Below are 26,312 nucleotides of genomic sequence, written 5' to 3' on the forward strand. Positions count from 1 at the left end.
CAATATTTTACCTCCAATCTCCAGTTACTATTCCACTGCTCCTCTTTGTCTACTGTGTGTGTGTGTGTGTGTGTGTGTGTGTGTGTGTGTGTGTGTGTGTGTGTGTACAGCTGTGTACAAATGCAAGTGATTACAAAGAGCCCCGACACAGACATTGAAATACCTGCTGATATGCTTAGAGTTGATATGATAGTAGATATCATATGCAGTAACCCTGATATTTACCTTCAGAGTTACATTCTTGACATTGTCATGGATTCTGATAATTCCACAAAGGCTCCGGTTCAGTGACATACAGTATTCTAATCGTTTATGTAAGAAACAGTTACTGTCCTGATGTTTAGTGTGAATAACCTGTGAATCTGTGCTGGAGTGCAACAGCAAACATGAAGAGTAAAGCCAACAATCACACATTATTTTGAGGTCCAGATGTCAATAATCACATTAACAGCTGTTACCACTTGCTAATGTTTCGTGTTTGTTTCCTTTTGTTTGAAGTCGCGCAGTGTGGATAAGCAGCATGCTGTCATCAACTACGAGCCTGGGACTGATGAACACAAGGTTAAGGATCTGGGCAGTCTGAATGGGGTGAGTACAAACACCAAAATATGCTAAGGACAGAAGTAAGCATCAAGATAAAAAGACTAGAAGAGGATACAGAGTCAAAAAGCAAAGGGAAAAGGGGGAGAGGATGGATGACAGATGGGGAGGAGTAAGATAATAAAAGGATAGAGAGAAATAGAGAGAGACCAATAGATACAAAGAAACAAAACATTCAATATAGTCAAGTTAAAAGTAGGAGAGATGGAGATGAGGTCAGAGATTTGTTTATTTCTGGAAGTCATTGGGAACTTCTTTTCTGCTGCTAATCAATCACCTTGTCAATCAAGATTCATATCAAGGCTTGGATCAATTTGAATCTAAACCCAATTATGCAAATTGCTGCTTAAGGGCAAACTCTGTGATGTGAACATGAATTAAGGAGTCAATTTGCCAATTAAACACATCTTTAGGACCTGTTTTCTTACCTTGATTGATTTAAATAACTCTCCCTAAAGGGTTTATGAGAAGACAATGGAAGAAAAAAGCTGTCAGTGTTTTCTGATGCTACTTGAAATACACATTGTAAACATGTGAGCTGGCAGAAAGAATGCTATTGTGGAAGATGAAATAAAGAATAAGCATTATAAATTTTTGTTATTGCACGAAGTTTTGTGAATTTTTAATAAGTTTGTTGTAGATGCGTAATGTTTTTGGGTATAAGATAAAAGATGTGTGGAGAAAAGCATAATTATTTGCATATTTAGGGTAATGGATAGTGATACCCAAGTTGGAATAGATTAAATTGGTTCATACCAAAATTCGAGCAGTACATTCATCCCAAAATACCACATAACAAACACCATAATTGATGTTAGCATGATGCATGTGAGAATTATGGGGAACACATTTATATTCGTTTTTGTAATTCTTGGTTTCTCTGTCTCTTTGACTCAGTAAAACTTGGTTACACGCAGCTACCACATGGCGTTAGTCATGTGTAATGATTCGTACTCAGTCACAGCCCACCAGATTAGACACATATGCACAATGCCCCTCACATCCTCTCTAGCTCTCAGACAGGAAGCCAGAGTCAGAGCCGCTTCCTGCTGTGTCATTAACCGTCCAGCTTCTTTGACGGGATTTAGAGGAAGTTTTCTCCTGCTGAGTCAGTGGATATACTGAGGTTTGCCACGGTCTGAAAAGCTATGTTTGGACAGTGTCACCATTTACTGTCTTTCTGAAGTCATTTCATAGCTGTGTTGTTGAAATATTTGGATTTCATCTCACTGGAGAGAAGACAGGAATGTTTTATTACAACAGCAGTGCAAGTGTGATAGATTTTCATTGGCTATCCAGTGAAACCTGATCTTTCCCAGAGCTGTACAGTAGAAAAAAGGGTGAAAGGGTTGTGTGGGGATATGAGAAGGAGAGAAATGGAAAGCAAAACTCCAAACAAAACAAAGAAATACAGGATTTCATTTGCTTTGGCATTTGATCCACGCTATCCAGACCAGTCGTGGTTCCTATATAAGAAGCCCCGTTGACTATATGAAAGTTTATTATTGGTGTTTAAATCTGTCGGATTGGTTTATCCTAGCTTCATAATCCTAAAACTGTAAACTGTTTAGGCTGTTTAGACTAGAGCTGTAATCTTAAGTTGATTATTTTATCACTAGAAAATTAATCTGTTGCTATTTTGCTAATCGGTTAATCATTTTATCCATCCATTAGTTTAACCTCTTAACAAGCTAGAGACATAGATGGCTGAGTGATGTATTTGTTTTTGCAAAAATGCTGAACATCATCTGTTTTTAGCTTACTTTATGAATCTGAAGCTTTGTCATGTCCTGTATTGAATGTTATTAACCTGAATATCTTTACATGTTGAACTGTTGGTTAGACCAAGCAAGCTGTAAACTCTATATTGTGTATATTGTGCATTTTGCTATTTATCGTACTGTTTATTTTAATCTCTGTGTGCAGCGCTTTGTGACTACCTGTCTATGAAAAGCGCTTAATAAATAAACTTTACTTACTTTACTTACTGTCCCTGCTGTGAGCTTTTGTGATTTATAATGGCTGTATATTAAAAAAAACATTAAACATTAGGATGTTAATTGTTGATGAAAAGGAAATAAATATAAAGAAAGAAAGATGTCAACCATAGTACTTAAAGTACTAAAGCACATGTTATTTTTGGAATTTTACTGTGACTATTTCTTTAAATAACCGCCTTTCTGTACCCTCTCTCTGCAGACCTTTGTAAACGATGTCCGCATTCAGGAGCAGATGTACATCACTCTAAAGTTAGAGGACAAGCTGAGGTTTGGATATGATATCCTTCACTAATCTGTTCACCCCTCACACAACCAGCAATATGTTCACCATTTAGAGAACATGCTGAGGAAAAATTTTTTATTCTCACCAAGGTGCCAAACTTGTGTTGTGACCTAGAAACATAGTTGAGTTCACAACTTGCAGTAGTGTATCAGTTCTTAAACAGTTTGTGTCATGCCCCATCACAGAAGCCAAAACAGCTCATGCCTGACACCCCATAACTTTTATCAATCTATAACAATACATAGGGAATTATGAATAATTTCTTTCAATAGATTAGCATTTTTAGATTATTATTATTTTCTAATTAAAATAGGGAAAATATTAGAATCATTTAAATTAGTTTTACTTTGTATTTTTTTAAACCTGGTTGTGCAGGTCCTTACCTCATTTGTGCTTCCCCACCTGTGGGCTTGCATTAGTGTCTGTAATCATGTCATAGTTGTATGGTGACCCGTATTTCCTTAACCTTTCTGTTTCACATACCAATCTCTTTACGGTGGTGAGAGGAGAACTCACTGTGCCTGAGGAAGCTCTAAAGGTGAGGACCTTTGTCCTAACATGATCATGTTTCACAGTTGCATTGTACTACATATATGGCTATTCATTTTATGTGTCCATTTCTTCTTCTCCCTTTAGCATGAAAAGTTCACCATTGGCCTCCAACTCAGCAAGAAACCATCGACTGGTGAAACCGCTAGCACCACAGCCACAACCAAATCTCCCAGTAAGACCCCAACAAAGGCACATAGATCCCCCAGCCACACTAAATCAGGGGAGAGCAAAGTCACGGATGGGGTCACTTCCTCCAAAGAGTCATCTGCCAAACCTGTGGACACTCACAAAGCTGAAGAGAGGATAGGAGGTAAGAGACAAAACAGAAGTAAATGTAGAAAAGTAAATTAGTCTGCTGTTTCCTTAAATTTACAAATTTCTCTTATGAATAAAGATATCTTCAGTGGAATTTTAATTTTGTGGTGATCCAAAAGTAGCCCTGGGACTGAAATAACAACAAAAGCAATACAAATGTTTAGTAATGGCTTTATGCTGATATTAACAAGTAGAAAATGTATGTTCTGATATATAGTTCTGCAAATACTCTCTAAAACCTCTAGATGTAATACCACAGTTTCACAAGCAGTTCACTGAATTTTTCACTTTCTACAACCCTGAGAGAGCAGGCTTTATATTCGCATTCAGGCTTCACATTCATGTCATCATTTAGTGCAGGGGTGGGGGAGCTCCAGGCCTCAAGGGCCAGTGTCCTGCAGGTTTTAGGTGTGTCCTTGATCCAAAACAGCTGAATTACCTCCTCAACATGTCTTGAAGTTCTCCAGAGGACTTGTAATGAAATAATCATTTGATTCAGGTGTGTTGACCCAGGGTGATATCTAAAACCTGCAGGACAGCAGCCCTTGAGGCCTGGAGTTCCCCACCCCTGGTTTAGTGTTTGTGTCTTTTTTTGTTGTTGTTGTTGTTGTTGTTTTTTGTTGATGTTTTTTCCCAAATAAGGAAACCTTTTTTAAAATAAGAATATTGTGTAATTTAAGTGTGGTAGGGTTAGGCCAGTAGGGGGTGGACATGGTCACATGAAAAATTGCTGCCCGGCGCTGAGCATTATCATGAAGACGGCTTACATTTGAGGGTGTCCCTAATAAGTGACATCAGTGGGCATGTTGGGGTGCTAGCAGTGTTTCTGGTTAATCTCCAGATGTTAAAACAAGGCCATAGAGGGCTTGGGTTTACAGACAGCTTAAGCTGTAATAGGGTCAGATTGAATGAATAATGCAAACCAACATCCCAGCTCTGCTGTCTATAAAATGCAGTAAGATACACAGACACAGAAATAAATTTGGACCTAAACAGGCAATGATATACACTCAGCTTTGCATGTTGCCTGATCTTCCACTCAGTTTTTAAATAACACTCATGCGGTTTTTCATGAGGATGCAATCTCAGTGTTATTGCTTCAGTACCAGACCTCACCCACATATTATAATTTACAGTAAACATACGTTCAGTAGTTTTTATATAGATCAGCCCTACTCACTGTAAACAATTTGGCACTGAGGATCTATAATTATCTGGATATACTGTGTTTAAACTAACACATCGCAAGGTGAAGGGTACTAAAATGAGGGGAAAAGGCATAAGATGAGGAAAGAATGCAAAGAACTTGACGAGATGTCCTCTGATACAGCACTCAGTGATGTTTCCTCTCACTTCCTTACTCAGTTTAAGAGTTACCACTGGAGCATAGTACCTTTTCTTATAGTCTGATAGGAACAGGGAGGCAAATGGAAAGCTTGTCTTTCATATCCACCATTTATTTCTGAAAGAGAAAGAACCCAAAACATTGAATGTTCACATGCGTGTTCGACCAAGCTGGCTAAAGTTTTGAAAATAGGTCAGTGTTGCAAGACCTGACTAGGGGGAATTAAAGCACGAACACAGACATACGCAAGGAGCAGCTGGGTTAATTTTGGTGCAACGTGATTCAGTGAACTGTTTATCTAGATATGACCTGAGTATGTAAAGTCAGTAATAAACACTCGCCTTCACAGAGTAACACGTAGACTCACTGCAAGGCTTTGTTAAAATGTTTTTGTGTGAACATTTGCCCCAGGGGATATTACAGCACTGCCTCGTGGGACCCCCCTGTATGGCCAGCCATCTTGGTGGGGGGATGGGGACGCAGATGATGAGAATTCTTTCAAACAGGAAAACAGGACATCCACAAAAAAGCATGACAGCTCCACCTCAGGTAGGAGGCTGTGAGATTTTGAATTATTTTACACTTTCAGAGATCAAATGCAAACATGTGCTTTCTTGGGTTTATACACAGCAAGCAGGTACAATGTACATGTACAATGACAGTGTTACATTTTCAAAACATAGTTGTAAGAATGCCAAATGATTTCCACATATTATAATAAAGTTTGTGTAGTTGTGATTGGTTTGTAAAAGGTGTTTTTACTGTTAGCACTTGGTAACTGCTTTACAAATAGACATGACGTAGAAGTTCAATTTCATACTCTATAATAGGATGCACTTTCAGTAATTTAAATGAAGCTTCTATTTGCTTTAGTTCAAGCAAAAAATTTAAAATCAAAGTATTTTACTGTTTACAGTGTATAGTTACAATGTACTGTGAAACGTTGCTGTTAAATAGCTAACACATTAAAGATGCTATGTTAAGTTGAATCAGTAGCTTAAGTCATCCTAATGTCCTCCAGCTCCATTTATTTGCTTTCTTTGTGTTGAAGGGGTGATGTCCAACTAGCCTGTGTTTTTGTATTTGTGACAGTCCAAGTGCACACAAAGGCCTTTTTCATAGCATGTATGCATGTATGTCTGTTTGCCTGCACTATGCGATTAGACAGTGACCATTGGACTGAGGAGGGAATAACGTTAACTAGAAGCCGATAGTCAGAGTAACAGGATTAGAGGAATAGTGGAACAGCTCAGTGATACAAAAAAATCAGTCTGTGCCAGGCTGGTTTAGTGTGGACCAGAAGGAGTGGGGGGAGGTTAACCAAACACAAAAAAACACTGGAGCAGACTGAAGCATCCTCAAATCTCTCGTTACATCTGGATGGATAGTCTGGCAGCATCTTTGCCAGTCGGTAAAAGAAGACTGGGTTTTTGGGGGTTTTTTTTTGTTTGTTTGTTTTTTTTGTTTTACCTCTTTTAACAGTCAGTTATAGGTGCTTTCCGTTCTCTACGATTCTCATCACTCTGTGGATTTTAGTGTCATATTTTTGTGGTGAAGTGAGATTAGAAAAGCTTGTCAGTTTGGAGTAAATCTGCAAAAGTGTGAAGGGTTGATTTGAAACCAAACGGAAAAAAAACGTTTCCAGAAGATCAGCCAAATGGGATTGGCTACTTCAGTTATGGAAGCGGGTGAGTAAAAGGCATTTACCCTCCCCAGCATCGGCTTTTAAAAGATGAATGTTGAAACGTTGGATTGTGAAGCGGCGTGCATATTTATCAGTATGTTATCAGTGGACATTTAATTTTAAATGGTGTGGCTTTACCTCCATGTGTATTTCCCCTAATAGGTCATTTTATTCAGATATGACAGTTAGGAGGAAGTGAAAGCGAGAAAGAGAGGTTTGGGGATAGGAAGCGATTCTGTTTGGTTGTGTGCTTTGTAGCATGTATGTGTACTTCAGTTAAATTTAGTGTGTGTCTTTTTATGTTTCCCTCTGAATAGGCTGTGCTGTCAGAGTCCCCTACCCTCCCCTCCTCATGTATTGTTGCTCAAGCTGATTGGGTTACACCATTGCACCAGCTCCCCCCTTTCCTCCCAGCACACACACACACACACACACACACACACACACACACACACACACACACACACACACACACACACACACAGAGTGTCCAAACAGACCACACTAAGTGTACACTGCAGCAATCATTAGCCAACCACGCTCTAATTCTTTTGTAAGTATCACTTTCTCATCCATACACTTTGAGCAATGGAGCTGGTGAAATGCTTTCAGTTTGGGTCAGCTTTGTATTTATCTAATATTTTACCTTGCACTTGATTGCCAGCAGCTCATTGAAGAGCTGTCCAGTCAGTGAAATCTCTTCAACTCTCAAGTCTGTGAAATGAGAAAGGGTTTGGTGTTGTACTGTTAGGCCAACAGAAATCCTGGAACACATTCAGCAGTTAGTTTGAACCTAGCGGTTAAATAAAATTATTATTGGAGTTCTTTACTTTGCAGAAGTGACTAATGTAAGTGATTCTCAGATGACTTATGTTCACACTAACTCACTCCTTACATGAGTGGGATAGAGGAAGTTTTCTGAGTTCATCAGAATTTTAAAGGAATAACTGTTGCTGTTTATATTGTTTTGTCTCTTTTTAAAACTGTTTGTTTTAACACCAGAAGGCCCTGAAAGGTAAGAGATCACAGAGAAGAAATGTGAACAGTGTAGTAGTACTGCTGTTTGAAAGTTGAACCATGTGTTCTGTCTTAGTTCAATGGTATTACAGTGTTCTCATAGTCATTGAATCTTAAGCATCACTGCACATATTTGATCTAAAGTACATCATATTTGCTCTCAGTCTTAATCTGTGTTGTAAATCTTTCCAAAACTGCTGAGCCGCTTACACTGGCAGCCACTGATAGTTTCAAAAAGATAAAAAAAAAATCAACTAAACTGAGCTGAGGGAAGTAAAGTGAAGTGGAAAGTGCAGCTTTTAACTAAGAGATTGTACCTTTTGGAATGTCCTGTTTTCTGTCCTAAGTCTTTAAGCAGCTCTGTGATATATTTAAAATAAATATTTTATTAGAAATGTGTTCACTGTTGCTCACTCTTGTATTGTGCAGACAGTTTCTGTTTCTTGTTTCTTTTTGTCAATTGCCATATGTTCCTACGTTTGCTCCCCAACATAAAGCAGATGGCCCTTCTAATTTCTGCAAGTATCATTTGTCATATTCAGATCTCACAGAGGGTCTGTTTGCTAATACGGACAAATGAGAAAAAAAGTCCCCCGAAATCAGGTTTTAAAGAGCTATGCCAGCACTACTTCTTTTTTTATAGTGACAGAAAGTGAAAATGAGAAACAGAAAGTTGATGTGAAGAACAAACCTTGAGTGGATTGATCTGTGTCTTGAATGGCTTGATTTTCAATATTTTCGCTTTCATATCCTTTGAAAATTAAATCTAGTATTCATCTGTGTCGACTAAGTAATGTATTCCTGTGCTCCACATAGAAGCTGAGAATATGGAGTCTTTAGGCAACGTACAAAATTTTTGGTACCGGAAGCTTTGTGTTTTTCTTTTAAAAAGGATGTGTGCAGCGCAAAAGCACATTAGCTGGAACAGTGTTGTGCTGTGTCCACAAGCTGGTAACACAACACAACCCCAAAATAAAATCTCACCATCTAATTTTGGCTAAGATTTTCACAGGTTGGTTGGGTGGTTTTATTTTAATCCACTGATGTCAAATATTTATTGCCTACCCAAATTTGATCTATTTTCGAATGCATCTTTTGGTATTTTCTGAACTTAGAAAGCAAAGAGGCACATCGAGGGGAGAAAGCTAAAGAGGGTGGTCTTCATGCGCCCACTGCCCATGATTCCAGTTACTTTGAGATCCCCACCAAGGAGGGTCACATGGCCAGTAACGGCATCCATGAGATTCCTACCAAGGACACTGAGGGCACAGCCAGTCACATCACTACAGGTAAAGTGAAGTATATGTTTAATTCTTTTTGATATGTCTTGATAAAAGCAGGTGTATTTATGTTTTGTATTCTTCATGTTATTCATGTTGAACTTTTGAGAAATCTTTTATGGCACAAATAAGAGATCAATGTGTATCTAGTGCAGACAAAGTAGCAGTTATTCTGCTAGTGACACTGGCTTATTTGAGTACATTTTAGCAAATGTCCATGCACTACTGTATAATTACACAATCTGGTTATATGCATTTTTTCTTTTAGAAAAGTGCTTCAGTTAGCAAACTTATATTTAGTACTGACTGACACAGTAGTATGTCTGCTCCACAGCTCAAGGTCACGCCTCCTTTACCATAGAGTTTGACAACACGTCTCCAGGGAAAGTCACCATTAAAGACCACGTGTCAAAGTTCACACCCGATCACCACAGATCTCGCTCCAAGAAGAGTGGAGCAGGAAGTGGAGGCGCAGGAGGAAGGGACTTGAGTACCCTACAGGCTGCTATGATGGCATCTGAGAGCAAAGTAGCTGATTGGCTAGCCCAGAATGACCCCACTCTTGTGCGCAGCGAGTCGACAGAGGATGACAGCAAGAGCAGCAAGAGCATCAAGAGCGATGTGCCAGTTCATCTGAAAAGACTGAAAGGTAGATTGCGTTTACTATTTGTATGTCTGTAGTTTGTGTGTTTTGTTGTGCCTCTTTTTGGTTTCCCTGATTATTTCTCCTTCCTCTAACAAAAGAATCCCATTTAGTCCCTACAATAATCCTTATTTGTGAGTTATCAGTTAGTTCACCAGCAAAGTCATTCTAATTTCACTTTCTTACTGTAATAGTACAATATTTAACACACTGTCATTTGCCATACTATGTGAAGTTGGAGTTGATTCTTTGCCAGAGGTTGTTGGCAGTGGTAGCCAAGCAGGGGAGATTAGCAGCTAGCAGAGAATACCATGCCTATTCCTCTGCTGCTGTATAGCTCAGCCCCTTTTTCCTGTTTGCAGAAAAGAGTACTCATACTCACATGCATGCATAGAATACATCCTGCCATTTAAAGCCTGATTGCATGATCAGAAAAATGTTTTTCTTCTTTTGTATTATGTGTGGGATAAGGTTTAAAAATACTATTGCTGTAGATTTCTTGGTTCTCTGTGTTTCTTTGTCCCCGTTACCTGCAAGCAGCCAGCTGCTGAGTTGGCTCCTGCTGCTATGGGTTTTTATGAGAATTGATTAAACCAAGCAAGGTTAAGCCTTGTGCTCTCTCCCTCTAAAGAGAGTTTAGGTTTGATGCTAGGCTAGGCCATGCACATGTCTTGAGTCAATTAAATGAAGGCCAATTTATGATAGTGCTGGCATGTGTAAGGGAAGGGACCAGCAGATGCGAGCTGATGAAAATGGAAATCTATTAGCAGAAGTGAAAGGGAGAGAAGGTAATTCATTAGATGGAGTTAGTACAACACACATGTTAATGGGCTGTCAGAATGGCTCAGCTATGGGACTATTATTTTAATACGAGTTTTGGGTTGCTGGATGCTGCAGTCTTTTCAAAATGTGGCTGAAGAGCAAGGAGATAGAGGGTAAGTGGACAGCTGGATGAAAAGCTATCTGCAGACAGGTACAGAGGGAAGGTAGGAAGAAGCAGGATGAGAGAGAGCAGTATTTGCAGTAACTGCAGCCAAGGTGACTAAACAAAGAGAAGCAAGACAGAGAGAGAGAGACTTGTGTACACTGCAGTAGAAGCGGAAAGGGAGGCAGCAAAGGAAGGGAGCTTTTTTTTTAGTTAGTTGTTATAGTAACAGTGATGCAAATGATGGCAGGGAAGGCGAGCGTTCAGACATATATAGCAAGCACTAGTGCTGAACATCTGTCTGTGTGTCTGTGTGTGAAGGCTGCAGCGGCATGTGTGAGACATGCGTTTCAGTGCTGATGAGTGCGTGTGCGAAGCATGCGCTGCTTACATGTTCATTTGTGTTGCTGAAATTCGCCAGGTCTGCGTCTGCTGCATGTGTGTGCTGGAATCATGCTCTGCACTGATCTGCAGACAAGCAGTGCGGCATGTGTGAGAGGAGGCTTGTGAGATGTGCTCAGGGTGTGTCATAGAGGTTCTAGGCAGAGAGGGTAGCAGAGGTTCAGCAAGAAAATTGAGAAGAAGCAACTGAGGTTTTGATTTCTAACCATCAAGGTAAGTCTTTCTTTTCTCACTGTAGGAAATAGTCTACATGATATATCTTTATACTGTTGGTTATTTAGAATATGAACTGCCATGTGTATGCATGAAAATGTAAGTATTTTGTTGCACGCTTATCAGCATATTGCCAAATATGTGTGATTTGAGATGTTATTAAGAACACAAAATTCATTTTCTTATTAATGATGAGTGTTTCATGTGAAATGTAATTAATTTGCCCTAATAGTTAAAGCCTATCACATACTCAGGACTTTAAATTCAATTGTATGTGTTGTACTTGCAGTGTATCCTTACATACAGTACAATTCTGTGTATGTTTGAGGTTGTGTGTTTGCTTGCCTGCTTGTGTGAGTGTGTCTACATGTAAAGTAAGTACTTTCTTGCTGAGCTTTGTATGTCTGTGTGTCTGTTTACTTGTGTGTGTGTGTGCGTGTGTGCGTGTGCGGGCAGAGGCCAGCTCCACTGTGAGTCATAGTGGGGCGAGTGGGACAGAGCACTGGACTCTCACAGACATCTCTGTTCTCTTCTGGCCCTACCAAGGGCTTCTTTGTCTCGGACACACAGCATGAAAGACCTGCCTCTCGTTGTCTGCTTATCTGCTGATCTCTTCAAGCTACTGTTTTCTTTTTTTTCTTCTTGTTAATGAAATAGATGCTTTAATAAATGCTTTAATAAACTACAGTTTGGAAAGATGGAACATTTTGAGGAGGTGGCCGGTGGAATGTGACAAATGAGCCACAGACTCTGAATTATGCCCTAGGCAGCAGAATCATTGTGATATCCCAGTGTGGAAAAAGTACTTACAGGGGTGCTCTGCAATTTAATATTGTACTTGAATGAAGGTTGGCGCCCTGTAAAAGGCAGATTTAAAAAAAAAAAAAAAGTATAGCAAAGAATAAGACACAACTAGATGTAGAAACGTAGAAAACAATATGATCAACTTAAAAGAACTTGCATATATCAGACAGTCAGCATTATAATGCATGCATGCGTGGCTGGCAGCATGCATGAAAAGTAAAATGATTAAATTAAAAGAGTTCACTGTAGCATAGCCAGTCAGTCTGCAGGAAGGAGGGAGCTGTTAAAGCTGGGCATACTGGGCCCAGGTGTAGCTCATCCAGCTATCCACCAAAGCACAACAAGACCAAAGCAAAACAGAGACACCTAGTGTTGGGGTGGCATAGAGGTTATCTCAAAAGGTGTATCGCTGTTTAGATCTCCAGCTCTCACATTTTTTAAACAGACTTTCTTAGACTTGACAAAACAAACAAAAGTAATAGATTCAAGTAGGAGAAGTAATTAGAAAACTAAAGTGTGTCATATGTGGAGCTTCTGTAAGTACACATGTCCCTGTTAACATAAATAATGTGTCATCCTGATACGCCACTAATGTTTACCGGCTTTCCAGTTTTAATTCAGTACTGTCCATAACTTGACTCTCAGTCCTGATTACAATGAAATTAATCTAGAAAGTTAACAGATTCAAAGGAGCAGTCTGTGCACAGTGAACCTGCCAAGCCATTCAAGACCACTCAGCATGTATGCATCTTTTAGGCTCTTTGTCCTCTTTTCTCACAGAGGGCAGTTCAGTAGCACTACTTGCACATTGTGTCTGAAGTGAAAAACAGCCTAAAAACAAGCTTTTGGGGCCTGTATTATTTTGGAGAAAGTATTAACTATATCACAGAGCTTTGGGTTTATACAATGTGTGTGATCATGTGCAGCACCAGTCCTGTGGTGTTTCCTTCCCTTCGCTTCTCCCATATCCTGATGGACTGACTGCCAGCTAGTTAAATGCCAGTGACTGGTTAGGTCTTTGATTGTGTGACATTCTCTTAGCTCTAATGACAATACATTCCGTATCCTGAGCATTCTTCAGTCTCTGTTTTTTCCTTTTTGTCACACTTAATCTGTTTTCATTCCTTGCCCCTCCACCCTCCTCATTTTCCACATCCCCCAATCTTCCTCTCTGTTCAGCCTGAACCCCCTCTACACACATACACACATACGCACACACTCTAGTCCAGCCTTCTTCTACTTCGCTTCCCTCTCCATGCTTTCCTCCTCCCCTCCCCCTCGCCTCTCTTGCTGTCAGTGAAGTAGGCAGGGATAGTGGTGGGTGTGGGTGGCATGTCTGGATTAGCGTGGACGTGATGACTTGACCCAGACTGATACAAATGTAGAATAACTCGAGTAATGCGGTAGGTTGTGAATTTAGTGTCTGTTTTATCTGTTAAATGTGTGTGTCACAACTGAAAGTTCATAGTTCATTTAGACTACGAATGTGGTTTTAGGTGGATGTGGTTCTGTGTGCCTGGCTCTTGTGTTAACTGCTTGTTGTCAGAACATGCCGCACATGCTGCTGTATGCACAGCATTGCTATATTGCATCTTTTTACATAAGCTGTGGCCTGTTGCTGTGGAATTATTCTGCATATATGTTGTGATGTAAATGTAAGATCTTTCGCTTGAGAATATGTGGACGGTCAATATAGTCAATTAAAATAATTCTTTTTTTTTTTTTGTCCCTTTAGGCAGCAAACATGAGGATGGCACCCAGAGCGACTCAGAGAATGGGCTGGGGCTGCGTTTTGCCAACAGACGCCATGCTTTAGAGGAACGCCTAAAAGCGTCACACAGCCACGTGGGAGCAGGAGGATCTGGAGAAACAGGAGGGGGCAACATAACAGTCAGTGGGACCAGAACAACTGGGACTCGTACTGCTTTTATGATCGAGTTCTATGATGAGGAAAATCCTCGCAAGCGCCGGTCATATTCATTTTCCCAGACCGCACCCCTGCTGGGAGCAGGAGTTGGTGGAGAGGGACTCTGTCCTCAGCCTCCTTCTCACCCCAAGGTGTTTAGCATTTCCACCTCGGCCACAACAGCCTCAGACTCAGGTAATAAAACTCAGATTTAATGTATTTTTACACTCTTTCTATGACCAGATTTTGTTTGTCTTTTCCAAAGTAAATGTTTAAAACTATACCCATTAAATATAATAAGACATACTGGGAGTTTAGCTATTTAAGTAAAGGAATGACACAAAGGCACTATTTATCCTCTGAAAAGCATTTTATGTATGTGTGACCATTATTTTTTTTAACAGCTGTATTTCTGTGCTCTGTGTGTGTACCTTTCAGGTAAGGTCCCAGCCCCAATACCAGCTACAGTGACTGTAGGTGCCCCTACAGCTGCCCGAGTGCTTCTTAAACAGAGGTCAGAGGACCCAAGTATTGGTCGGAGCTCGGCCAGTACCGGGCTGGCGACAGGTAGCCCCACCACCCCCAGTGAGGACACATCAATTGTGGGCAGAGGTGCAAGTACAGCTGGTGTGGAGGCAGAAGACGACCACAGTGATAAAGGTACCTACACCATCGAACTGGAAAACAAGAACCCGGAGGAAGAGGAGGCCAGGCGAATGATAGACAAGGTAGCGTGGAAACATGTCTGTTATTCTGCCCCAGCTTTCACAGTACTTGAAATGAGATGTATTTAGGATCCCACATTTTTGGGCCATAAACATCACCACTAGTTTGTGATTAAAAACATATTTTCCAGAAATGAAATCCTAAACTCTACATAACAAACTGAAACAATCTGTAAGTCTGTAAAGCCTTAAATACCTAGATTGAAATCTTTTTTTCACCTGAGATGTGCTGTGTAAATAGTATACGATAAATTACAATAGTAAATTTAAATGTGGGTTATTTAAAGGACATTTGTTGCATTTTGTTGTTTGAGTCTTAATGTTTTATGTTCTGATCCCTCCAAAGTCACAAGAAAACAAAAATTATGTGTGTTGTTGCTTTTCGTTTCCAAACGTTGACCATAAAAGTAGCAGTTAGAATGACAAGCATCATTTAAGGTCTCTGCAGTAACTGCAGAAAGTAACTGAGCCAACATAAACAGGCCAGAGCAAGGTTAATAGTCTGTTTATTACCTGCTTCATTGGCAGTTTTAGGGGTAGTGAGTCCTATGAGAGTACTTGGCGTTGTTGACATTAAAACAAAGCTATCCCCTTTCTGTTGCCTTTTTTGACCACCACCCATCTTCTCTGTCCCATTGGTAAAGCTAATGCTTCTGTAGTTGCCTGGAGAGACTTACTCCATCAAGGACTGTCCTGCTTTATTAAACAATGCTCCAGGGAGGCTGTGCCACCATCATCAATTTCCTACTGCTGCCACTGGTCTTATGCCATAGAGCTTTTTCATGGTCACTGAAAACATACTGGAAATAGGCAAGAAATGCACTTAGAGAGATGACTGTGAGTTAAATTTACAGAGACAATTTTACTTGCTAAGGTTAGAAAGTTGTAGAAAGGAAAGTTTGCAACTCTAACAATGGCCAGTATTTTTATTTGTCACCTAACCGATTCAGAAGTTGGGATTGGCTGCACATAAACCTTTTTTAGGAAGTCAGGTTGTTGCTGTGGGTTATTAAATTACAAGGTTATCACACAGGCCTGATTTTAACTTTACTAAATGACATCTTAGTGTGGCACTTGTCCCTTCAAGTGTTGCATGCAGGTGTTATCTTAGGAGGAGCTGTGATATAATTAGTGGGGTGTATTTCGAGGTAGTGGTAGTCTGGGCACATTACATTCAAAACTGGAAGTGTTGTTATGCTAATTCCTGTAATTAGCTGACACGCTAATTGGCACACTGCTCACAGTCTGTCCGCCTTTCGCTCTCTTTTCTTTTGTAAATAGTGCATGTGTGTCTGTGTGTGTGTGTCTGTGTGATGTGTGACTGATATTTTTTATGTCGCCATGGTACTCAAATAACCAGACCCAATTAATGCTTTATTTCAACAGCACTTACTTCTGTTTAGTTCACTTTTGTTCAGTAGGAGAACTGTTGAATGATATGTTTATAAAATATATTATGGCGGTATTTCATTTTCATTCCAAAGACTACCATTATTCTGTTGCATACAAAATGTGCATATTGTCTAAAGATTAACTGTACTTGAGCAAAACGTTTTTGTATTCTTCTTTTTTTACACATTTTTAGGTGTTTGGTGTGCAGCAGAACAAAGACTCATCGATTCTGTCAGACCTGAAAGGAGAAGGAAAAGGAAAGGAGGCAGGACAGAGTGGAAAAGAGGTAGAAAACAGAACTTGAACTGGTTATTTGTTTTTGCTTTGTTACTTTTTTATGCCCCTTATAGTATTTTTCTTCCTTTTTCTGTCTTTGATTAGCTTTTTTATGTTCACCTATAGATTAGCATGTTAAAGTACTGACAATAGCCTCTTAGTCCAGTGTCATATAACAGACTTAAGATTCATGACTAAGCTTCATATTGTGTGTCAGAATAACTCTGATGGCACTTACTCCCTAAGCCTGTTCGTGGGAGTAGGCAAGTCCTCCCTACGAGTGACCTAGATCATACTAAGATGAGGAGAGACATGCTCGGCCCTTTAGGCAGTTTTACAAGAGGGAGGGGACAGCGTGTGTGTGCAATGACAGCCTTTCTGTCTGTTCTTCTGTCTTTTATGCCCCCCTGTCTGGGTGATTTATATGTATTTAAATAACACACAGAGCATATAGCAAACTGTTATTTTTTTTAATATCAAATAAAAATGTAGTGAAATATCTTCATCCTTACAGTCTAACTCAGTTCTCTCATCATTTATATACTTTAATGGCTTTTAGATATAGCAATTGTTGTGATCTCCTGGGTATTTTTTGTGCCACCATTAAGTTAAGTGAGCTCTATTGTAATTTTCTCAATCCTGTTTTCTTCCCTGTTGTGTCCTCCCAGGCTCTCCCTGGTGATTCTAGCTGGGTCTCTCAGTGGGCCAGCATAGCAGCCAATCACACAAGAACAGACCCAGAGGGTTCAGGAGCAGAAACAGGCAGCTTCCTGCACAAAGAGAGAGGTAGATACTATTGGAAACTCAGTTTTTAAACACAATATGTTTTCATTTTTAAAACCTTGATATGCTAATTATTTCAAAGTAGAACTAGGACTGAAAATCTTTTTTTTTAATTTCATGCAAACAAAAGAAAAAAAAAAGAATCACAATTAAGTTGTTTTTTCTTATAGGTGCTAATACTGTTGAGTCTGGTGCCTCCCTCAGCAGAGGCGAATCCTCCTCCAGTCTGACTGACCGTAAGCGTAGGACCCTCCCTCAGCTCCCTGTGGATGACTCCCGGGCTAAATCCGCTACCCAGACTCTGAGGTCAGAGATTGGGGAAAAGCAGGATACTGAACCTCAGGAGAAAGAGAACAAGGGAGACGGGGAGTCCCCGACTCCCATGGAGAACAGCGAAATGACTAGTAAACGGAAACAAAGTTCCACCTCCTCTCCATCTAAGGCTTCTCTCCGGACCTCTGGAAGCACTGAGAGGAGGAAGAAGTCAGAGGAGAGGAAAGGAGGAGGAGCAGGAGAAGGAAGCGAGAAGTCTGGAAAGCCTCTAGTCCGCCAGGGCAGTTTCACAATTGAGAAGCCCAGTGCCAGCGTCCCTGCCGAGCTCATCCCACGTATAAACAGAGGCTGCAATGGACGTGAACGCAGTGATTCTGTAGGCAGCATGGATACTGCAACTCTCCTGAAGGACACTGAAGCTGTCATGGCTTTCCTAGAGGCCAAACTAAGAGATGAAAACAAACTAGATCAGAAAAGTAGTAAAGCTGGCATCACTGCTCAGGGTTCAAGTTCAGCCCTCCTCCCTCGGACTGACTCTATCTCTCCTGAATCAGATGTGGACACAGCCAGCACAGCTAGTCATGTGGCTGAATCGGCAGATAAGAAAGCAGCAGCCAGTGTACAAAAACGGCGTTCCCTCAGCAGTATGCACCGGGAGAAAAGCAATATGAGCACAGCTTCCAAAACCAGCATCACAAATCCCAGTGCTCGTGAACGGTTGGAGAGAAAGACTAAAAGCAGGCCAGTCGAAGCAACGACCCGGACTGATGCACGTCGCTCTGTTCAGCCATCTTCTGCCTCCTCCAGAGCACGGCAGCCCTCGGCAGATCTCACTGATGACGACCAGACTTCATCCTTTCCCATCTCCGACATCCTCTCCTCAGACCAGGAGACCTACTCTGGACCTCTGGGGCACTCAACACACGGACGCGGCTCAGATGATGTCTTGCAATCCAAACTTGATAGGTCTGCAAAGACATCTGCCAGTGGTTCTTCCAAAACCAGCCGGACTCTTCATGCAGCCACAGCCTCCTCCTTGAGCAAGCAAGCCTCACTGCCTCAGCCACGACCCACAAGAGCTTCTCTTCTCCGTCGTGCTCGACTGGGAGACACATCTGACACGGATTTAGCTGATGCAGACAGGGTGTCTGTGGCTTCTGAGGTGTCCACCACCAGCTCCACCTCAAAACCGCCATCGGGCCGGAAAGGGATGTCACGGCTGGATCTGCTGGCGCAGCCACGAAGAAACCGTCTGGGCTCCATCTCAGCCCGCAGTGACTCTGAGTGTACAGTGACCCGAAGCTCCACCTCTTCACCCCGGCTATCATCAGAGACTGCTCTGCGTCTGGGCTTGCGCTCATCAACACCCACGGAGAACAAGCTGACACCCAGAATGAGAGCCAACAGCGTGTCCAAACTGAATGAAGCCAAAAGCAAGACCACTACAGCGGGATACTGCTCACCAACAGGTGAATACATCTACTCCAGCACTGTTGTCTGATTGATTCAGATTTTTTAGTTGCACAGAGAAAGGAAAAAGTAGAATTCTAGTTTTAGCTGTTCATTTTATTTTTGTTTTGACCTAATTATCAGTTTCTTTATAAAAAAGTATGACAAAGTCTAATTACATCTACATCATTGCATACCTCACATGTCAGTGTGTAAACATCTGTGTCCAAACATTTCCACCGTGTTGTGATGATTTGGTGCATTGGTTTTCATTATCCAGAGAGCTTTCAACCCGAACCTCCAGGTGGTGATACAGAGGAGGAGCTAATGGGTACTGTACCAGGACTATAGAGCCTAACTAGACTGTGTATGTGTGTGTGTCTAGTGTGTACAAGTGTGTGTCAGACCTGGGTCACAGGAATAGAAGGTTGAGCTCCACAGGATCTGAACTGTGTTACTGCAGCAACTCAGTTTTAAAAATGGCGCTGCTTGCATTTAAAAGTTAAATGAAAACAATGTATGTACGTTGAGTAGCTTCTTTGGCAAAAATTGCCACATACAAAAATGCAAAGGCTTAGTAAATCACCAGTAAATGTCAACGTAAACTACAATGACCCAGCTCTAGCATATTTGTATTGTTAACGTCTCCTACCTAAAATCTGCTGTGATGAGGACTCGAATGCTCTACCCATACTCTTACTGCGTCAAATCTGTAGTTTGGCCCTATATCCCATGCTACATGCAGCCTGAAGTGCACCTTTTCAGAGGTTTCCTAGTTCTGTTTTTGTAGTAGTATGTTGTATTATATGTAATTATTAATTAGCACAAGGTTAAAACTGCCGTGATGCAAATGGTAACAGGATTTGTTTGTATCTAGATTGGTTACTGTGCTGATGCAGTAGCTAGATTTTTACAAGTTTACCATGTTTTTTAAATGCTTTTATAGATTCAGTGAATTCAATCATATTCAATTCCAATATGATCAGCCGAGTGTCACTCCTGATAGCAAATCAATACAGTCGTATCAGCTCTGTAAAGTATACAAAAATTTTTTATAGCAGGTATAAATGCTAACAGCGATGTATTAAAGATTAAGCTTCACTTCTATCCAAAGATCTGATATTTGATCTCCAACTCTGTGATTATGTGGTCCTGGCTCCACCTTGTGGAGAATTTACATGTAGAGCAGGGGTGTCGGACCACGTACAGCCCACTTTGTGGCAAAAAAAGAAATCTGTCAGCACGACTCTTTGCGTTTAAGTTATAAGACGTGCAGAATTACAGAAGAAGTTCTGGTAGGTCTTTGCTCAGGCTGTCTCTTAATTTTAAAGCAAAAGGTTTTTTGACCATTATTTGACCATTTATTTTAGTCCTATTGTAAAAAACCCTGAAGGTTTTATAGTTGATAGTGAAAAACATGGAAATTTTCTTTCATTTAACTGTTGAGCGAATACCTAATTACTTTGGTGTTGTTTATGCCTTCCTTTACTTGGTCCTGAATTAGAGTCTTTGCTGGGCTGATTCTAGCCCTCTGGCCTTATGTTTGACACCCCTGATCTAGACACTTCCGCTCTGAGAAGACTGGAAGAGCACTCTGTGTCATCTCATCATGGCACAGTTACAGTACATTAATGGCTCTGGTGTGTGAGCATTTTGAAGCAGGTTAACATACACTAACATGGTTCTAACAAGATTTGTTAACTTGTTGGATGCTTTTGTTGGCAGCATGGGCCAAGAGCTTTTCAATAAACTCAACTAGTGTTTCTTTTTTTGTTGTTGTTTTTAATTATGTTTTTTAAACTCCAAACATTGCTGCATCAGTCCATACAACAACTAAGCAAAGTTGCAATAATGATAGTATTCCTGAAATACTTGGCACCACTAACGCTTCTTATTCTCCCATCGTTTTTTATTCAAGCCCAGCAAGGCAGTTCAGTAATCAAGCTTATCGTCGTTGCCTTTGAGAAATATCTGTGTTTGTCAACAAACAAGGAAGCATCCATTCTCCTCTGCTTAACATTCATATTTTGTCAGATCAGAGCAGAATCGGCTGCTGGCTTCCTCAGAAACAAAGCATCTCAACTTTATAAGCACATTTATCTGTTTTATGAATAACTGATATTTTTGACTGAAAGATGACATTTCTCATGCACTTCTATCATAGTGTCCAGCAGCAGCAGGTGGAGACGTCTGCCACCAGAGTACGGTTCCACCTCGGAGGAAGAGTTCGGCTCCAATCGCAATTCTCCGAAACGGCCCCACGTGCGGCCTCATCACATCGTCCCACACCGCAACTCCAGACTCGGCGCCACTGTGAGCCCAGTTGGGGTGACGGGCCCAGGTGGAGTGGGGATCAAACACCGCATGAAAGAGCAAGAGGAGTACATCAGGGACTGGACAGCACACAGCGAGGAGATAGCCAGGTACTGATCCACACTGAACTGAGTGAAACTGAGCTTTAATGGTTTAACGGTTTTGTATATGCTGTTCTGTGTATGCAGGTTTCATGTGTTCATGTGGCTGTTTATCCCGAGTCCTAAAGAACCCCGTCTGATGGTTAACAGGTTATTCCCCTGTGTGCGCAGGATCAGCCAGGACCTGGCTAAGGACTTGGCCATCTTGGCTCGTGAAATCCACGATGTTGCCGGCGAGATTGACTCAGTCAGCTCATCCGGCACAGCACCCAGCACCACAGTCAGCACCGCTGCCACCACTCCAGGATCGGCCATTGACACTCGGGAAGAGGTAGGCCCTGCACGTCCTACGCAGCCGGATATACAGGACAGCATGAAAAAGGTGCCCATTTTTCTTCTTCTTATTGCCTTATTGCGTGTGTTTCCATTGCACTCTTCCATCTTAATGTTTTGCTTTCATTTAAAAAAAATGCCTCTCTGCTGCTTCTTGATCTCACCTGCTGTGTGGTATTCACGTATTACAGTCCCATGCACTCCACTTTCATTTGTTTATCCTTATTTTGACCAAGAGAGTATTTTTTTTATTATTTTTCTACTATAAGACTAAAAACCGACTTTCTTTGGCTAAACAGTTAAAAAGCTTCAGAGCTGCTTAGCTTTTACTGATAGAGTTTTTCTTTCATTTCCCATGAATTCTCACATACTATGTTAAACTAAAGTAGAACAACACCGAAGTTCTACTTTCGGTTCAAAACTTTGACATCCTTCTTCTCTCCCTGCTCCATCTCTCCCCCTCTTTGCCTAGTTGGTTGATCGGGTGTTTGATGAGAGCCTCAACTTCAGGAAGATCCCACCTGTGATTTCAACTAGTAAGCCACCAGAGATAAACGGTAAACCAGCAGAGCTCCGGCCCCGTGCTCCTGACAACTTGGAGCCTCGAGCTTTAAGAAGACGCACCTGGAATAGAGAGGAGGTGAGAGGCAAACAAGAACATATGACACCAAATTTCTGGAAGCTGCATTGCATTCAGCAGTCAGCTTAACAGTCAGTTTCTTCTTCTGTGTGCATGCAGGCCGTGTTAGACAGCCTGCTGCTCCATTCAGTTTCCCAGCTGTCCACCAAGATCAGGCACTCCATTGACAAAACAGCAGGAAAAATAAGGTGAGTATACTTGTTGATATAAGTACCATTAGCATTTAACAACATATCTACAGTGCCTAACTCTAACCCATTGATCCTGAATACAAACGTGACCTGTTGTACAATGTTTGCTTCCAGGATTTTGTTTAAGGATAAGGACAGAAACTGGGATGAAATTGAGAGTAAACTAAGATCAGAGAGTGAAGTACCACTCCTTAAAACTTCCAACAAGGTGCGTAAATTCATCTGTCTGAATCATATCGAGTGACAAACAATTCCCAGTGTTAAGTGAACCCAATCGTTTTACTTCCTAATCATTTTATTTCCACCCTCCATTCACAGGAAATTTCTGGTATTCTGCTTGAACTGAAGAGAGTCGAAAAGCAGCTTCAAGGTAAATTATAAATGTGAACTCGCTCAGAGTCGTAGACATTTTCCTGCATCTCAACTCTGTTTATTTGTATTTAAAAGTTGAGAAGCACCTTAATACTAAGGGAAAAGAAATAAAAATGATGGATTTCTTTCAAATGCTGAAAATTCATCACCCTGCAAAATGGGACGGACACATATGTAGGAAATGGAGGTGTCAGAAAGATTCTCTGCAAATCTGAAATGTTTTTCTTCTTCTACACTTGTGCATGTGGCTTTTAAAGCAAGACCAGATCAAAAACTATATTTTACAATAGAAAATATACACTGGCTTTTACATGAAGCCTTTCACACACTGACCCTCTGTCTATTTCTGTGATAGTGATCAATGTGATGGTAGACCCAGATGGGACTCTGGATGCCTTGGCCAGCCTCAGCCTGACCAGCCCCACAACCCCTACAAAGCCCCAAGCCGCCAAAACAACTCCCCCCTCTGCTACCAGCCCTGGGTCGGCACCCCCAGCCAAAGAATCACTGCCGGAGATACTTCCAGGGTCTGGAGGTTCAGCAGCAGCCTCCGCCAGGGTTCAGACTTCTTCTGCCAGCACGGAGGAGAAAGCACGCGACACCAGCATTGGTTTGGGTAAATCGGCAGTCGGAGGTCTTAGCTTCAGCCGGATCCGGCCGAGCGGAGAGGAGGCCATCGCCCAGAAATAAAGTTTGGTTTATGTGAATAAACAAATGGATTGGAGTGCTAGCGGCTGGTGATCCATGTAGAAACATTCAAACTGTTTTGTTTGTTTATTTGTTTATGACAGAACAATGGCCATTCTGAGACTATACCAGTCTAAGATTATAGCATAATATAAAAAAAAAGCTCTCCTCACCAGAATTGAAGTGCTTCATCTGACGTTTAGACTCCCCTCTCTGACCCTCAGCTGATACATCATGAGTTAACCATGAACAGAAATTGACCCATGAATGAAAGACTGACATTTCAACTTTGAACTGTTCAAGCTGGCCGGCTGACATGGCGGTACCGGTCGGGTGCTCTCTCAGTGGACAGATTTCTGTGGGCGTACAGTCTCCTCCAGTCCTCTTGCCTTCTCCGTGTGTCTGGACCCCTTCTACACTAAGGACATGCCTTAAAACATATCCTCCATAGTAGCAGCATGACCCCGTATCCCTTCTACTTCAAAGACTTTTAACACTTTCATGACAGACTGCATTGTAACATAACACTTGCAAAACATGTTCTATTTACACTAGAACAAAATACAACACACTGCAATAATTTATTAGCTCCACGCCAGTGCAAAGAATATTTCAGCAGCCTTAAATAACCACCCCGAAAAACCACAGTCATAAATAGACATGCTTTATGCCAGGAACTGCCAAATTGCAGATGTTTTATATATTTCCGAATTGTAACCGTCCATCGAGCCATCTCTCAAACTGATTTGCAGTGCCTCCCCATCTGTCGGTTCACCTATTTCTTGTTCGCCTGTTATGTTCCCCTCTGTCCTCCCCATTTTTTCCTCCTTGTAGCTGGAAACATGTTTGTCAGAGCAGTAGCACATGCATGAGAGAGCAGAGTGTTTTCTCCCTGCAAGCTAGCGCCTGGGTTGCTCTCAACAATACTGAATAGTGGTTTTACTCAGTAGTAACAGCCTAAGGGAAACCAATGATAATCACTTACCAAAGCGAGTATGTTTCCAAACACTAAAAAGTCATCAACTGATATTGCAGTTCATCTTAACGTGATCTGGTCTGCAGTTCACCCACCTCTCTGAATGTCAAAACCCAGTCTCTGTTAGCAAATCAAGAATTCAAGAAGATTATTTATTATAACGAATCATTATTTTAATAATTGCAAACAGATATTTCTGGCCCCTGTGAGAATCTATGCCTAAGTGTCTTTATGATTTCCAATTGGCTTTTTCTCTGCTTTTTTTTTTTCTTTCCAAGTCACAGATTGACTTCTGTTTCAAGTAGCAACAAAGAAGGTCACTGTTTAAACCACTGTTTTATATTTAGACACTTTTTATGATTTGACTTGTTCGTTTTCTTTGTGCATACAAAATCTGAACTTGAAAAAAGCTGCTGGGTTAGTTTCAATTAATGTGCTGTCAAAAGAATATAGGCACCTCACAAGAAGCCTTTTTATGGTTTAAAATATCAAGTCGTTGAATTGATTAGATAATTACAAAATAAGCTCCCCGTCTGTGAAGATTTAATGAATTTTGCTTGTGTATATACAGAAGGTGCATTGTTATCTTACTGATACTGTGGAATTTCAGTATAATTAACCTCTTACTCATTGACATTGCTGCTTTTGTAGTTATTTTATGGGGACTAACCATTTTCTGAATCTCTCTCCAGCTTATAGTCTGTGTACTAGAGTAAGACAACTTAAAGGCAAGTGTATTAGTACTTAGATGCTCATGGAATAGTGAATTAGGTACCACAATACATGTTCATTTCCTTCTCTATACCGTACTGTACAATGTTTTTCAATGCCTCAAAGTGCCCGTTTTGAAGCTGGGGGGGCATTGATTACAAGAAGAAAAAAAGACGTAGTCGTCTAAGGAAGATTTATCTGGTTTTGCACATCAGATTGTGGTGTGTTTTCATGCAGAAGTAGTCAAAGGCTGCATCAGATGAGCGATATCATTTAGCCTGATATCAGACGTGACTGCCTTGCCTCTCTGGAACTATTCTGCCTGTACAAAAAAAAAGAAGAAGAAGAAGAAGAAGCCTCTAATTGTGTTTTTATTTTTTATTTTCTCCCATTTTATCAGAAAAAATATAAATTGGGGGACTGTGAATGCTAGGTACAGGCTTATTTTTTAAAACTCTACATGTGTCATCTGCTCAGTGGTCTTTGTATTTTTTTTTCTTGTTATTTTTGTAAAGAAAAAAAAACCATTTTATTTATTTATTTTTTTTTTTGTTTTAATATGTTGTGGATGTTTCATGCATTTTATATTTGTTCAGTTATCTGCATTGGTTCTTACTGTTAATAAAAAAGAGCCATACACTTGTCTGTCCAATTTCATTTGACTAGGCAGTGAAAAAAAACACTCACCACTCACTACATTAGGTACACCTTGCTAGTACTGCACTTTTGCCTTCAAAACAAGGTGCTGGAAACAATTCTCAGAGATTTGAACTCATTGTGAACCCATTTTCATGATCAAGAAACTGGTGTGAGTTTTATGACAGGATGTGTTATCTTACTGGAATTAATAATCTTTAAACAGACACTCACTGATCCTGTAAGAGCAGGAATTTAACTACAAACCCTCATAGTTCCCATCAGTAACATTCATTCTCTGCCACAATGGTCACAGTGGCTAGTTTAAGTACGTTTGCCCCATAGAAATCCACTGATGTTCAGTGAGTCCCTTTGATACATATTTAGACCTTCATAATTTTCAGGGTGCATGAGTGTTATATCTCCATCTCATTCTAAACATTTTACCAACATGTAAAAGGCATACGTCCACAAGATTTTGATTT

The 26,312-nt window shown here is 40.8% G+C and overlaps 1 protein-coding gene across 7 annotated transcripts in view; it reads left to right on the forward strand.

Annotated features, from left to right (window-relative positions):
- cep170aa (centrosomal protein 170Aa) overlaps window positions 1-25,830 on the forward strand; it is a 40,264-nt gene extending 14,434 nt beyond the window's left edge. The window contains exons 4-23 of one of the 7 annotated variants that reach the window (XM_082558016.1): window positions 499-588; window positions 2,800-2,878; window positions 3,363-3,421; window positions 3,520-3,745; window positions 5,507-5,644; window positions 8,912-9,085; window positions 9,411-9,725; window positions 13,799-14,164; window positions 14,408-14,697; window positions 16,280-16,372; window positions 17,031-17,148; window positions 17,316-18,887; window positions 19,148-19,198; window positions 21,032-21,290; window positions 21,432-21,663; window positions 22,087-22,254; window positions 22,354-22,442; window positions 22,560-22,653; window positions 22,764-22,815; window positions 23,173-25,830. In XM_082558016.1, coding sequence (XP_082414142.1) covers window positions 499-588; window positions 2,800-2,878; window positions 3,363-3,421; window positions 3,520-3,745; window positions 5,507-5,644; window positions 8,912-9,085; window positions 9,411-9,725; window positions 13,799-14,164; window positions 14,408-14,697; window positions 16,280-16,372; window positions 17,031-17,148; window positions 17,316-18,887; window positions 19,148-19,198; window positions 21,032-21,290; window positions 21,432-21,663; window positions 22,087-22,254; window positions 22,354-22,442; window positions 22,560-22,653; window positions 22,764-22,815; window positions 23,173-23,507 — 4,800 coding nt within the window. In that variant the 3' untranslated portion in view covers window positions 23,508-25,830. The remainder of the gene's footprint in view (window positions 1-498; window positions 589-2,799; window positions 2,879-3,362; window positions 3,422-3,519; window positions 3,746-5,506; window positions 5,645-8,911; window positions 9,086-9,410; window positions 9,726-13,798; window positions 14,165-14,407; window positions 14,698-16,279; window positions 16,373-17,030; window positions 17,149-17,315; window positions 18,888-19,147; window positions 19,199-21,031; window positions 21,291-21,431; window positions 21,664-22,086; window positions 22,255-22,353; window positions 22,443-22,559; window positions 22,654-22,763; window positions 22,816-23,172) is intronic. The other 6 variants (XM_082558019.1, XM_082558021.1, XM_082558017.1 and 3 more) reach the window with 6 other exon arrangements.
- The last annotated feature ends 482 nt before the right edge of the window (window positions 25,831-26,312 follow it).

Source organism: Aulonocara stuartgranti, assembly GCF_965226115.1.
Source record: "Aulonocara stuartgranti genome assembly, chromosome: 13".
NCBI lineage: Eukaryota > Metazoa > Chordata > Actinopteri > Cichliformes > Cichlidae > Aulonocara > Aulonocara stuartgranti.